General features: G+C 50.3%; 4 protein-coding genes across 4 annotated transcripts; 2 read left to right on the top strand and 2 right to left on the bottom strand.

Annotated features, from left to right (window-relative positions):
• Nucleotides 1–2,925: 2,925 nt before the first annotated feature.
• Nucleotides 2,926–5,244, top strand: N7515_002560 (Zn(II)2Cys6 transcription factor; the record flags this gene model as incomplete). Its single annotated transcript, XM_056663304.1, has 3 exons — nucleotides 2,926–4,074; nucleotides 4,137–4,933; nucleotides 5,004–5,244. Coding segments are annotated over 3 exons (2,187 nt in total), but the record flags the coding sequence as incomplete, so codon positions are not given.
• An 869-nt stretch (nucleotides 5,245–6,113) lies between these two features.
• N7515_002561 (ATP-dependent 3'-5' DNA helicase) lies at nucleotides 6,114–9,635 on the bottom strand (the record flags this gene model as incomplete). The annotated part of the gene is made up of 1 exon (XM_056663305.1): nucleotides 6,114–9,635. One exon carries the CDS (start codon nucleotides 9,633–9,635, stop codon nucleotides 6,114–6,116), a length of 3,522 nt encoding a protein of 1,173 aa, XP_056525418.1.
• A 353-nt stretch (nucleotides 9,636–9,988) lies between these two features.
• N7515_002562 (uncharacterized protein) lies at nucleotides 9,989–11,238 on the bottom strand (the record flags this gene model as incomplete). The annotated part of the gene is made up of 2 exons (XM_056663306.1): nucleotides 9,989–11,014; nucleotides 11,071–11,238. The coding sequence occupies 2 exons, from the start codon at nucleotides 11,236–11,238 to the stop codon at nucleotides 9,989–9,991; spliced, it is 1,194 nt and encodes a 397-aa protein (XP_056525419.1).
• Nucleotides 11,239–12,973: 1,735 nt separating this feature from the next.
• N7515_002563 (uncharacterized protein) lies at nucleotides 12,974–14,302 on the top strand (the record flags this gene model as incomplete). Its single annotated transcript, XM_056663307.1, has 5 exons — nucleotides 12,974–13,223; nucleotides 13,277–13,348; nucleotides 13,405–13,824; nucleotides 13,878–13,911; nucleotides 13,972–14,302. The coding sequence occupies 5 exons, from the start codon at nucleotides 12,974–12,976 to the stop codon at nucleotides 14,300–14,302; spliced, it is 1,107 nt and encodes a 368-aa protein (XP_056525420.1).
• Between the last annotated feature and the right edge of the window lie 66 nt (nucleotides 14,303–14,368).

Below are 14,368 nucleotides of genomic sequence, written 5' to 3' on the forward strand. Positions count from 1 at the left end.
CAAGGATGTGAAATTGCAACCAACCCGACTCACCGGTCAAATACACTTGATACTTCATCACATGCAAGGACAACACAGTGGTCTTAACTACTAGCTGCATCTTACCTAGTCTCTCTCCCACTGAACTACCTTTGGAAAGTCTCTCTGATCTAGACCAATGCCTGGGTCTGACTGTCTGACTGTGTCTACCACTCTACCTACGCCTCCTGAGGACAATTGCAGTCACTGCCACTTGCACAGCCAAATGAGTGCATACTACGTGACAAACAAAGCAAACCAGAAGAGGTAATGGGGGAAGATCAATTGAACCAATTTAAGGAAACGGACAATCTAATTAGCCGTCGGGCCTACTCCATGATGGTGGCGCCAGACAGATCAAACCCAATTTCCAACGGCTTCCTTCTTTATGATCTACGCCAGTCCCCTTCCGAACATCCGTCTGCTCACTCTGCTTAGTATTTTCTGACATATGGAGGGTTTGGGCCCCTGAATCCACTTGGCGTCAACTCAATTAATGGTATCCAATAACGTAGCCCATTGGGCGAGAGTACTGGGGTCTTCTTTCCGGGTCAATACGCTTCTGGGGGATACATACGACAACCAGATGTGGTTGGTGAGGATGATCGCTACCCCGTCATGATTTGAACTTGGGTGTGCATAAAACTCCAGTTTCACCATGGTACAGGACAGTTGCTGTCGACGTCAAACGGTCAAACCCCTGGAACCTGGTCGCTCTCAAAACGATACCAAATCAGGAATACAGCACGGGAGTGGGGACGCCTTAGCTTACCATACTACGTACGCAGCGTAGTTAGTTGGATCTCTCCAGGGCTATGTACTTGGGTCCTTGACATGATACTGCCGAGGGCCCGAGACCAGCTTGATACATGAATGATCATGCACGACGCAGGCAATATTTGAATGCGGACAAGAGAAAGGAAAAAGGAAAGCAAAGGAAAAGCAAGAGCTTAGACCACTATCTTAGCCACATATGAGCCCTGTGAGCCACAGGGCTGTGTCAGGTGATGCGGTTTTGATTTCACGAGGTCAGATCCTCGTGCACGGCCCTGACATGGATGTCTTCTCATACATGTGCCCAGAGCTTCCAGATCTTGATAATAATGCTTCGAGATAATCATCCAACGTATGTCAAGAGAATTACAACCACATTCTACCCCGTGTATCTCCATACGACATACGAACATTCTATCCTCTTCCCCTTTATTTTCCCTTTCCCTACCCCTCCAAGCTACCTCCCTAGCACTACTCCTCTTACTAAATATGGATTCACTGACAGCACAAGTCGGTTTGGGTTTAAAGAGCTTCATTGATGACGGAGGCCCCAGCTCCATTGGGATACTTGCGCCGACACTGGAGTCGATCCGAGGCTTTGAAGAGCCCTAGTGGCCTTTCTTCGATCCATATCTCAGACAGGCCCACCATTGTCTGTCAACTGTCGTCGATCAGGCACAGTGCTTGAAAATCCTCCGAACAACTTTGATCCTCGGCCCCCTCGATTTGGGGGGTCGAAAAAGGGGGCAACAGTAGCTTACGATGTACTGTGGGACAGACATATGCTGTGATGGCACACCGATACTTTGACTAGAACCAGTTTAGAAAGAGCGCTGGAAACAAAAAGAAAAGAATAAAAAGCAAACCAACTCCCCCCACATCTGCCAAGCGCACCGTCAATCATAGTGCAGACTATCGTTTCTCTGATCGTCGAATGAGCGCCTCCACGTTCCCACAATCAACTTTGGCTGTCTCCACTTGGGACTGATCTCCCTCAAAAAACATAACTGTCGGCACTTCCTCATACCGGCGTTGGCGTTTTGGAACCTTGGAAGGTATCATAAACGCCGAGTCTAGCTGGCGTATCCTTCGACCGGTAGTATATCATTGGTGCATGCAGTATATTGAAGGAGGGAGCCCTACTGGATCAATGGCGGAGGTTAATGACAAATTATCGCCGAGGTCACACAACATGGGCCTTGGATTGACCGTCGAAGGCAATAATGAGGCAATTAATAGCCAAAAGAGTAACAAGATAATCGGGGAGCTCCGAATAGCTCCATGTGTTTAGTACCGGCCCATCTGCAGAAAAGCAAACGGACAAGGGGTCCGATTCAAACGCAGTACTGTGTGCTCCGTAGACGCTCTGATCATGATTCTCTCTGCATAGACCCGGCCATGCCCTAAAAGTGAATTGCTTGGATTCAGTTCCTGTGGCTTAAGATCGTCGTTGATTTTCCCCCTTTTTTGAGTGGCTATCGTTACACTGTCTAGGTACTGTAGGGAATACGGAATAGTTGTGGCTGGGCTGACTGACTACCTACAGAGGGTGTCAGCATAATCATCTCGTAGGTGATAGTTAGCCACACTTGACTTTGTTGGCCCGAGTTACATTGTGCATGTAACTACAGAGATCATTGCTACCTTGACCCCCTGCTTCCCGAAGATCATGAATCTTTTTTTAGTGAGTCAGGAGCTACCAGCCTACCATATTCCCATATAAAAGCAGATCTCCACTCTCGTAATAAATAAAGCTGTATAAATATCCAAACCTAATTGTACGTATTAGATTGAACCTGTCGCAGATCACCTTAGCTTAGTGTCTTTGACCGGAGACTGGCCCGACACTGAAATAGAATGGAAAATTCAAAAAACCCATAAAACCCATAAACCCATTGGTCGATCTGAAGTACATTATTTCATATTTAGAATAGACTACTCCGTAGGTACCTCGACTATTGTGTAGGTATTACCACAGTACTCCGTACTACTAACATCCCTTTCTTTTTCCTCTCCGCATTCTCTCTCGGCTCCGGTTTAGGTCAACTTACTTCCACAACCCCCCACCTCCGCGCTCTCCAACCCCCCGCCATTCAACGCATTCTCTCATTCTCTTTGCAATAATGGTTACAGATTCTTGACTTGCTGTGTGGAAAGGAAATCGGGAATATCGAGGGAATCAACCGAAGATCGGACGGACTTTGCGACGCGACAATGAATTCATATCAGACGCCCCAGCCGGCTCTATCGGGCTTTCTCGACTCAATGTTACAGGACTCAGGTTCCTCTGCATATTCCTTGTTTGGTCCGACTGAGTATCCCGAGAGCGTTGCGTTCTGGCACGATCCCTCTGCGGCACCGACGATGATAGTGCCACCTCCATATACACATGCCCAGAACCAAGCATCTCTGCTCCAACCCCTCTCGGAGCATAAGAAACATAAACGTACCAGAAGTGGCTGCTTTACCTGCCGTTCGCGACGGATCAAATGTGACGAGAACCGTCCAACCTGTGAACGATGTAGGAAAGGAAGGCGCGATTGTGTTTACCCCTCGCCTACCGCACCCTCCTCCTCGTCCTCCTCGTCCCATAAATCTAGTGCACGGACTACGCCCAAGCCGCGCACTGGCTGTCCACCGGCTCACAGCGCTGATTCCTCTGGAAAGGTCGAGACGGATGCTATCAGTCCCTTGCAGCCAATTGTCGACGAAGAGGAACCCGACAGTTTTGCACCCGAATCACGACCGTCGCCTACAAGTGCCACGATCTCACCACAATCAGACCTGCATAGGCGGCAGAGCACACCATCTCTTCAGAAGTACAATGCAAGTCAGACATCCGAAGCTGGTTCGTTTATCAAAGACAACAGTAGTTCACCCTCGACTGAGTCATCGCGCCTCGAGACAATGAGTACACGCTCTGGCAGCGTCGGGCATTCAACGGCAGAATTGGTCAACAATGCGCGCCTACCGGATGATTTGCGATTCTATCTCGATTTCCACCAACAGTTTATGACCACGCCGCATTTCTTTTTAAGACAAAGTTGCTATTTTTTCGTCCACTACAGCCTTATCGATCTTGCATTGCAGTATGAGCCTCTTCTCTATGCCCTGGTGGGCTTTTCGGCATATCATCATTCTTTACGCAGCCCAGGGGCAAAGCTGTATACATTCTTGAAATATTATAATAAAGCCTTGGTTCTCCTTCGGAAATCATTGGGCTCCGGGGAAAAGCACAGCGAGGCTACACTGTGTACTGTTCTTGTTCTGACGACATTCGAGGTAAATCGCTCCCTTTGCCCTATTTATTGCACGGACATTTGCTGAATTTGGTGCTATTGAAGGAATACATCGGCGATTGGATGAATCTGATCGATCACCACCAAGCGGCACATGAATTGATGCGGGAACTAATTACGCCAGCCTCTGCCAACGTGAACGAACTACATGAGAACATCTTCCTATGGTACGCTCGCTTTGATGTGATTGTAGGGATTTTGGCCGGCACCGAAACGGTCCTCGGTCGAGACTGGTACCTGGCAAAGGAACAGTACGATGCTGAACAAGCTGCCATCTACCCCGATGACCCATCCAAACAACTCGCCCACGTGGCATCAATCAATCGACGATTTGGCCTAGACATGGCTTCGCTCTACGCCAAGTTGTCGCGCGGCATGCTCTCGATGGAAGAATTCACCACCCAGAACGAACAGCTGGGCCGGTGGTTAGATCAGGCCAAGACGATTCTAAGGACGTTTGATGATCACGATTACAAAGTGCAGCATTATCCCAATAAACAGCCCTTGACCGAAGACGACGTTACGGATCCGTATGTACCGGGTGGCCTGCATCGAGACGCCTTGTGGGACTTCAACTATGCTTGGATCGACGTCCTTGCCACCGACACAATGTACAAATACCAGACCATGCAAGTTCTCAAGAAGCCTTTACTTCAAGAGATGCACGACTTGGTACAGGAGCAGATTCGCCTGATTGAGACAATGGTCCGCTGGCCTCACAAGGAAAACGGATATTGCATCATGTTCAAAAACAGCATCACCATGATTAGCATGTTTTTACCTAGCGAGCCGAAGTATCAGATGTGGTCCCGACGCAAGCTGGCCTTGATGGAGCAACATGGGTAAGATGGCAAACCGGGCACCTCTCAGATTCGAATGTTCAAAAGCAAAGCTAACCAGGAACTTGAACAGATACATAATTCCTCCTCGGTTCCGTGCGGGGCTTGCCACCATTTGGCAAGTGCCAGAGATAAATCACTGGTGGCTTCCCAATGATGAAGGATATACAGACATCATCCGTGAGATTCGTTCCTTGACAGACGAACGCTCGACACAGCCGCGCGATGAGCTGCGCGAAAGTGTTCGTGATATGAAATCTGTGCTTGGTAGGCTGAACCTGAATGACCCTGAGGACAACAAGAGCCCTTCATAGTGAGTTGCAGTGAACCGAGAGATCTCGCTCCCATCATCCACGTTCAGTGCTCGGCCTCGAAGTTCTACATGCAGTTATCATGATCCATGAGAACAGCCTCCGCTTCATTCGCGAAGCCTCGTATCGATGTCCCATATTGTGGTCCTCAACCCCGAGACCCAAGCTACTCCCTCCACATGCTCGAAATCCAATCCCCCTCTTAAAAACACAAATGCGACATGCCTGTGTGGAACGAACATCCATTGGACCTCGACCTACTTGTGCCATCTCCATGCGCTTCTCTCCCCATCTTCTCACCATTTTATACGATATTCCACCCAACCCCTACCGGCCATCGTCACACATATCTCCCTCCCTGTTACACTATTATATTCTTTTCTCTCTGGACCTAGAAGGCATTCCCTCGGCCATGATTTCATGTACATCTATTATACCCAATCGTTCTAGATCATTGATCGATCTCATTCATTCTACCTCAACTATGCCTCTGAGCTTTCACATTTTCATATCATACCGGAACAGCAAATGCCCCTCGACTGCTATTATATGTAGGTAACGAGCCATTTTGGGGGCCTTTGGCAGTTTCTTATAGGTAAGACCTAAAGATTCAGAGACCAAATCTTGGATTGACCTAGGTTCCACGCACAGCACGAGACCTCGCGATCTTGTATCCGATGCGATGCTCAGTCACACGTTCAGATCTTTCTATCATATACGCCAAGCGAAGAATGATAGATTATTCTTTCCGAACACCCGGAGTGAAGGGATTCATATAGGCAGTATTTCACAGAACATCTACCTGTAATGGTCTGCGGGATACCTAGGCTTGAGTATGACTGACAACTTGTTAATGAAACAGCATGGCTTTCTCAACGACCACCCCGACACCCAGCCTTCCAAGGCACCTCCTCAGCCCTGACAACAGTCTCCAGTCCACCAGCCAGCTCTCCAACCATCTCACTGTCGCCCTCAACATCCTCGCCCCACGGCAAGGAATCAACATCAATCTCCCACCCCAGCAAACACCGCAGTATAACCCCAGCACCAGCCTTACTCATAACAACATTCATCTCCTTACACCGCTCATCACAAACACACTCCACACACCCCTGCGGCGAAAGACAAGAGCAAGCCTCGATACGCGCAACCGCACGTCTCAGCAGCAACTCAATAAACTCAAACGCCTTGCTCGCAATGCCCGAGCCACACGAACCCCCCTTCGCATCGTAGAAGGTCAGTCTCGCAGGCCTCTGCCGTGAAGGCGGCTTAAGCTTCTCTTCAAACCCAGGAGGTATATTATTCGCCCGACGCAGCGGTCGACCGAGCTCTTTCTTCGCGACCTTGCATTCTGTCCGAACATCCCCAGGCGACGAGACGACAAACGAAGGCAGCAGAGAAAGCACAGCGTGTTCGGCTGCGTGGATAGCAGCGGCGACATTCAGTCTATGGGATTGCAGGATATCGATTGCGCGCGTGGGGACATCGAGCCACATACCGCGCGTCAACCGGTCGATGGGCGGGTTATCGACTGTTACAGCGTCTAGGACACGACCTCGCTTATCGACTTTGAAGAAGCCGTAGACGACGGCGTGGATTTTGATCGTGCCGAAGAAGGCGTGGGTGGCGGATGGGTCGCTGCCGACGCTTCGCATGGCCTCTGTTTCTACGGGGTCGATATCTGTGTAATCGCGTTGCTTGGTTGACCAGTCTACGTGGACGCGGATGACGCGAGCAAGACGGGAGTCGGGGTTTAATTCTTTGACGAGGTAACTTGTGCCTTGGTGGAGGAAGATGCCGCCTTCGTAGATGGTGAAGAAAGCGCGCGAGAGCTCGACTTCTTCGAGGACGATGTTGCGGTCATTGGTTGTGTCGATTACGGCGAAGTGTTGGTCTTCTGTGTCGCGGATTGAGACGCAGCGGGACGGCTGTGGGCGGAAGCGCGGGTGGCAGTGGTAGAAGCCTATGGGGTCCTTTTCTAGGCGGGTCGGGGCGAGGGCGAGAAGCTGGGGCCCGAAGTAGATGCTATCTTCTTCTGGGCGGATGGGCATCTCGAAGGCGGCGCATTGGACGTGGCCTTCGAGGATGAGCTCGTTTGTTAGGTCTATTTGGAGTTCGCAGTTCGGGCGTGTGAAGATCTCGTCCGGATTCTGCATGTAGTGCTGGTCTGTTGGGTATCGGTCGCCGACTAGTACGGAGAGGGAGTCTTTGTTGCGGCGTCCGGCGCGGCCGCTTTGTTGTCGGAGATTGGAGATCGAGTAAGGGAAGCCCATGGTGATGACTGCGTCCAGGGAGCCGATGTCGACACCTAATTCCAGGGCGCTGGTTGCGACGATTCCCATCAATTTTCCCTCGAACATTTCCTTTTCGATTTGGCGGCGGTCTTGAGGGCTGTATCCGCCTCGGTAACCCATTACGAGTTTGCCGATCTCGGTTCGTTCAAGTCTGTCGAACTCCGCTCGCACTGCTTGTAGGAGGATCTCACATAGCGTTCTAATGCGGCAGAAGGCGATGACTCGGACGCCTCTGAGGATCAGCTGGCAGAACAGCCTGGCGGTCTCGGTGACAGTGTCTGCTCGTCCGGAGGTTGGATCCTTGGGGTCTTTGAATGGCGTATTCCAGCAGATAAACTCCTTGCGACCAGAGGGTGACCCGTCGAAATCGATGAGCTTCACGTCTTCGATGCCAAAGATAGACTTCATGTGAGCTTCTGGGTTTGCAACAGTAGCAGAACAAGATATGAACTTGACATGGCGATTACCCACAGCAGCACAGATCCGGCGAAGTCGTCGCATGATGAAAGCGACATGGGAACCAAATAGTCCGTTGTAGACGTGCAGTTCGTCGACAACGACAAACTTCAAATTCTTCAGAAAAGTGCGCCAGGCCCCTTCCTGTGGCAGAATCGTGATATGAAGCATGTCAGGGTTGGTGAAGATGATCCGCGCCTCGTCACGAATCATGTTCCGGCTGCTCATCGGGGTGTCCCCGTCAAAGGTTTCAACCATGGTGTGTTGCAGCCCATTCATATACTGCAGTAGGTCCATCATGCTGCGCCTCTGATCCTGTGCCAGAGCCTTGGTGGGAAAGATATACATCCCCCGGCTGTCCGGATCCTTCTCTAGCTCATGCAACATGGGGACTTGATAAATGAGCGATTTTCCAGAGCTCGTCGACGTCGACACAATCACATTGTGGCCCTCGTACAAGTAGTTGATTGCCTCTGCTTGGTGCGAATACATCTGCGTGATGTTCCTCGTATTATACAGAGCATTCACCAGATCCTGCGAAAGCTGGAACGTCAAATCACCGTAAACGGGAGACTGGGCTTCGAATACACGGTGGCCTTCCGGCACAATCTGCGCATAATACCAATTCATCTCCCGGATCTCCGCAACGATTTCCCCAATGGACTTTCGCTCCTTGGGAATCGTCGCGGGCGGCCTCGCCACATGCGCAGGGGTATTCACCCCACTGCTGGGGGGAGTAGGCAAGAAAGCATCCTTCGCTTGCTCGAGAGACTCAACCGGATCAACACGATTGTCCTCGCATTGGACCAGAAAGACGTCAAGCGCATCTGCAAATTTAGCGTTCCGCTTCTCAATAGACCGCAGCATCTGTTTCTGACTGTAAACCGGCATTTTCAAATCCTCGTCTCTCATACGCCGCGTCGGTTTCGTAGGCTCCCCAGTCTTCGGATGAATCACTTCCCGCTTCAAATCGCCATCCACAAACTCAAATAGCAGCACATGCTTTGTACCGTCTGTATCAGCTAGATCGCCACCGGCATTATCACCGTCATCCTCCATGTCAGCTGCATGTGCCAGGCTAGATCGCTTGTGTAGCCCATATTGAGATATTTCCTGGTCTCCGACAGTCATTACTTCCAACTTCGCTTCGTCCACGTACTCGAATCGCACCGCACCCGGAACGATTACTTTCACGCGTGCCACATCCTCGATCGTAAGCTCTCGCTCTGGACCAATCTGCGCTTGTACAGCTTTCTTGATGTTATCAAATGTAGTGGCGAACTGCTTTCGCGTGCAGCAGAATGTGTAAACGAGATTAAGGGCGCGATGGATTTGTGAGAGACGTTTGAAGGCTTCTGGCACTGGTGCTGAGGGTGTTCGTTTCGCGGGTTTGCGTGGTTTCGAGGCTGTCTTTCCTTTGGCTGGCTTTTTGGTGACTGTGCTTTTGGTGGATCCGGCCTCCTGTAAGTCGCAATCCTGGGGAGGATGGGTAGAGATGGTCGATGGTGTAACTGTTTGTTCGGCGGAGTTTTGCAGGGACGCGTTCGAGGCAGGCGAACCGCGGCCTATGTCAGTGTCGCTTTCTTCATGGCTTCTTTTTCGCTTTAAGGGAGCTGGGGTCATGGGTGACGAGGGACCGGCCATATCGACACTCCATTGTGCTTTGCGCTGGTTGGAGATCGATGATGTCCTGATTGACGGGAAACGCGAGGTCACGTGTACCAATTTTACCCGAAATGATCATATCATCCCGAGGAACCGTGCGCGCCTCAGGCAGAAATGTCACTTCAGATTGCCGAGGCATACCGAGGCAGGCCCAGGCCCAGGCCCATAGACAATTACCAACAGGCGGAGAAGCACCAATCTATCATGGTAAGTCATGGTGGTATGCTTATTGCTTGGATTAATGTCATGCTCTCATATAAGCTAATAGTCTGTCTCCGTACATTCTAGGATGCGAAAACAGTCAGTTCCTTTTGAGGCAGCCCAAGCAGCTCTCAGGCCAGTTCTGCTTCGATGACGCTCTCTGCAACGCCAGGATAATTATAGATATTAACCACCTTCAACCCAGCCTGAGCAAGAATGTTCCTCCAATCAGCCTCCGTTCTTTCTCTCACTGCAAAGTGGGCCAACATCATCATATCCATATTGGTCGCTGCAAGCGTCGGTTTCTCCTCATTGACCACAATCTCATTGAACAAAACCCTTGAATATCCCTTCTTCAAAGCAGGCACAAGATTCTGCACAATCTTGAGACCATCCTCATCACTCCAATCGTGAAGAATAGAATGAAGGAAGTACGCACGCGCACCCTTGACCGGCTGCGTGGTAAAGAAGTCATGCGCCTGCACCTCGAAAGCTCTCTCCTCGCTACTAGCCACAACGTTCGCAATCACAGGCTCACGATCCTGAAGCACGATCCTGCCAGTGACCGGACCATGCTGCGCAGCAAAGGTAGCCACATCGTGACCCTTGCCGCCACCAACATCGACAAGAAGAACATCACTGACCGAGGCATCGAAGCCCGCAGTCAATCGCTCAGCAACGGGGTAGAATTCATGCCAGTCCGGTTTACCAGCACGGTATGCGGTCATGAAAGAGTCGAAATGCTGCAGGTGCGGGGGCGTGGCGACCAGCCAGTCAAAGAACCGAAGCTCGGTGTTATGCGCCGCTTGCCAGGGACCATCTGTTCCGCCTAGCGTGGGGGACTTATACCCGATCTTCTTGAAATACTCCGGGAATCCGTTGAAGGAGGGACGCGTCGCATCATAACAGATGCTGATGCTGTGTTGGTAGTTTTCTGCTGCGAGGCCGTTGCTCAGTTTTGTGGCGCGGAATAATCCGTCCTGAAATGAGACGACATTCATCGCCACCAGATGTCTAACTAGTCGTTGCAGGAGGGCATTATCTACCCCGACCTTCTCGGATAAAGCCGATGGGGTGAGGCCCGCATCGCCCGCTTCCTGGAGGCATTGGAAGAGCTTGACGTCGACGGCGAGACGGATGATAGCGCTTTGAGCTGGCTGTTGTATAAGTCTGATTAGCGTTGGCGGCTTTCAGCCCGGATGCAGTTTCTCACCTCTGCCCAGAAAGTGCGCTGAACGAACTCGCTGGGGATTTCCAGAGCCGAGATCAGCGCGCGACTTTGGTCGATCAGAGCTTCTCTTGCGCCGGCCTCGTTGTTCTCGAATGCCTTCCGCGAAGTGGCAATTGCGTCCAGAATTGAAATGGCAGATGGAGAAGCCATGGCGATAGCGATTTTGGGGTTTTGAGAAAATGACAATCAACTTGTGCGGAAGAGGGGACTTCCAGTATTTTGAAGCAAGGAGGAAGACATATTCCAAGACCCCTCCTTTCGCTTTATCTTGCCCGTTTTTCCCCACGTTTAGCTTGAGGCTAGTTCGAAGTTAGGGCAATGATAAGCCCCCAGCTTACTCCCACTTGGAAGTTGGAACTCTGCTGCCATGTTTTGAATTCGCCAAAAGTTGCGACTTCCCTGTGTCGATCCACGACCTCGGGAATAGTTACATAGTATCTAAATATACGCAGCACATGTCGAGGTGTCTATTCTGCAGTCCGAGTACTGTCGGGGTTAAGCCGATGCAAGAAGTCAGGGATCATGATCCATTGTGTTGGGACCACAATGTTGCCCGATGTGGAGAGTGGATTCAGCATAACAGCAAATGTCAAGGCTAGCCCCCACCACCTCCTTGCATCGAACAATGAGATTGGCAGAGATGAGTACAGTAAGCCCAGCATACAGTACTGTACCATAGTTGAAACATGCTAATCGGTCTGGCGGCCTGGCCCCTGAACACATCTTCCAAGAAATCGGTTCCCGACTTCCCGTGTGCTCGGGACGAAACTAGTAAATGACCATTGTGTAGTGCAATATGCGAATCCGTCATTGCAGGATCAAGGGAGATGTGATTTGACAGAAATCGCATCGGATACATAATCCGTACACTAGGATAGAATCCTCCGTCGTACTCCGTGTACAGATCGTATACGGTGGACAACAAGCTTCACCGGTTGAGACGGCACAAACAGAAGGATCGGAAAAGCTTTGTCCGCCAATGCCGCTGTGGGGCAGTCGAACCCAGATTTGAGACACCACGGCTGGGGTCATTATGAGATTCATATGTTGTCCGGGGTAAACCATAGAAAGTTCGATATTCATCCTAGCCGTTTAAACTTGACGTAGTTCCGAGGTTTCCACTTCTTCATGCCGTGGTACACACCTGGAGTAGGGCTACCTACCACATGGCTCGCATGTGAACAGGGTGGATTTAGAAGATTCGGTAGAGAACGCCACATCCTCACGCTAACCCTACTGGGACAGGTTCGGTAAACTCAATCTGCGAATACTTGCAGGGAATGTCCTATTCCGGCTTAGCTAGCTAGTAATACCATTACCTGATTTTTCAGAAATGGTCTTTTTCCCTACTATTTACTGCGTAGTAGACATGGTACCTGCGAAACAATACTGTATTACTAGTTCCTCTGTACTAGACGCTAAATTGCGACGATGAAGTCTTCCCCACTAGTTGCAGTATCCATGACCCACTCTTTCCAAAAGTCCCACTTTCTCATGCATTCTGATTGGCCGGATAGATGAATAATCAAATAATGATAGAACAATTTAGCAGGGGAAGGATGCTAGATGCGATTTATCAGTGTACCGAGGAACTTACTTCGGATGGGAAAACCAAATCCAGGCCGAAAACTACTAGTTACACTAAGCCAGATATCATAATCAGCGAGCATCGTATTAGCGAGCATCGTATTAATAACCGAGTTTTACTGTAACTACGGAGTACGTACGGAGTAGTTAGTATTGAGGTGTCAATTAATCAATCCTGGGGCCAGAACTTCCCGTCTGGTTTCATAGTTCTCTCTAGGCAGCTACTTGTACTCCGTACAGGCTTCTTCTTTTCACACTCCAATGGATTGATGAACCCATCGGAAGTAAAGCCTTCACTATGGCCTCTTTCGACACAAATGTTGACTATAGTGAAACGCGCTCGGCGGAGGTCAATGCAATCGGGTGGGTCTTCACTGGCCTTGCGATGGCAGCCGTTGCGTTGAAGCTATTCGCCCGAATTGACAGCAAACGTTTTGGCTGGGATGACTTTTTTATCTTCTTCTCGCTGGTGAGACCAATGTGCTCTTCGATATCTTGCGCAACGACTAAGATTGTCACTCATAGGGTCTCAGCATTATTGCTACGGCGTTAGTCTCATATTCGGCCACCCTAGGTCTAGGTCGACATACTGCAGCGGTAGTTGCTGAGCATGGCATTGAGAGATACGAAGAGACGGCCTTTTGGCAGATCATCGCATTTCCATTTAACATTGGTTCGTCTATCTAGGGAACATAGCGAAGCTGCTCACATGTTAACCACCCGATCTAGGAGCCTTCAGCTTCCCCAACATATCGATCGCGATCTTGATCGTGAATCTGCTAGACCCAAACCCACTTCGTGCAAGACTTTTATACGCCATGGTCACACTCCAGGTTGTGTCTGCCATGGTCTCCGTTTTCATCGTCTTTTTCCAATGTAATCCCCCCTCCATGCTGTGGGACTTGTCTGCTGGGGGTACATGTTGGAGCCCAGATATTTTTGATGGCTTCAACTATTTTGTCAGCGCGTGGACAACACTGACCGACATTATCCTGGCATTCGTGCCGATTGTTGCGTTCTGCAAACTACAAATGCCAGTCTCGACAAAGGCGAGTGTTTGCATCATGATGGGATTGACATTGCTTTCTGCAATCGTCACCATCGTCAAAGCAACTTATTTGAAGCTCTTCACCAATCATGCGGATCCTCGTCAGTACTTACCTCCCTAGGCATTGCTAGGTCTATCGGCTAACACTCCACAGTATTCAAGGTCGTGCCATTAGTTCTCTGGGGACTGTAAGTTTCTCACACCCATATCTCTCTCGCCCAGCATTCGCTTACTAACCTCAATCTTAGCGTCGAGCAAAACGTTGTCATCATCGCCGCCTGCATCCCAACCATCCGCCCTTTATTCCGAAAAGTATTCGGGTCTACGAAAAACTCATCCGGTCAAGCCACTTCGCGAAGCGGAACTGGCCTTGGCCTCTCGCACTCGCACAGCGCGAAACAGCCTAGCTCTAACGGGGGGCTGTTTGCTGGTGAAATGCCTCTTGAAGACATCAAGCCTCAATGCTATGATGCGGAGAGCAGTAGTAGTCAACAAGGCATTTGGCGAACGAGGGAGGTCATGGTGGAGAGTGACGAGGAACGATTTCTGGAAAGCGGCCGGGAAGAGCCTGTTCGATAGTTCGAATTCAGTTGTTCTCAATGCCGGAAGGCGGGTTCTAAACAATGGACTTGAAGCAACTAGGGG

This window comes from Penicillium bovifimosum, assembly GCF_028826915.1.
Source record: "Penicillium bovifimosum strain IBT 22155 chromosome Unknown utg000002l_segment0_segment0, whole genome shotgun sequence".
In the NCBI taxonomy this organism is placed as follows: domain Eukaryota; kingdom Fungi; phylum Ascomycota; class Eurotiomycetes; order Eurotiales; family Aspergillaceae; genus Penicillium; species Penicillium bovifimosum.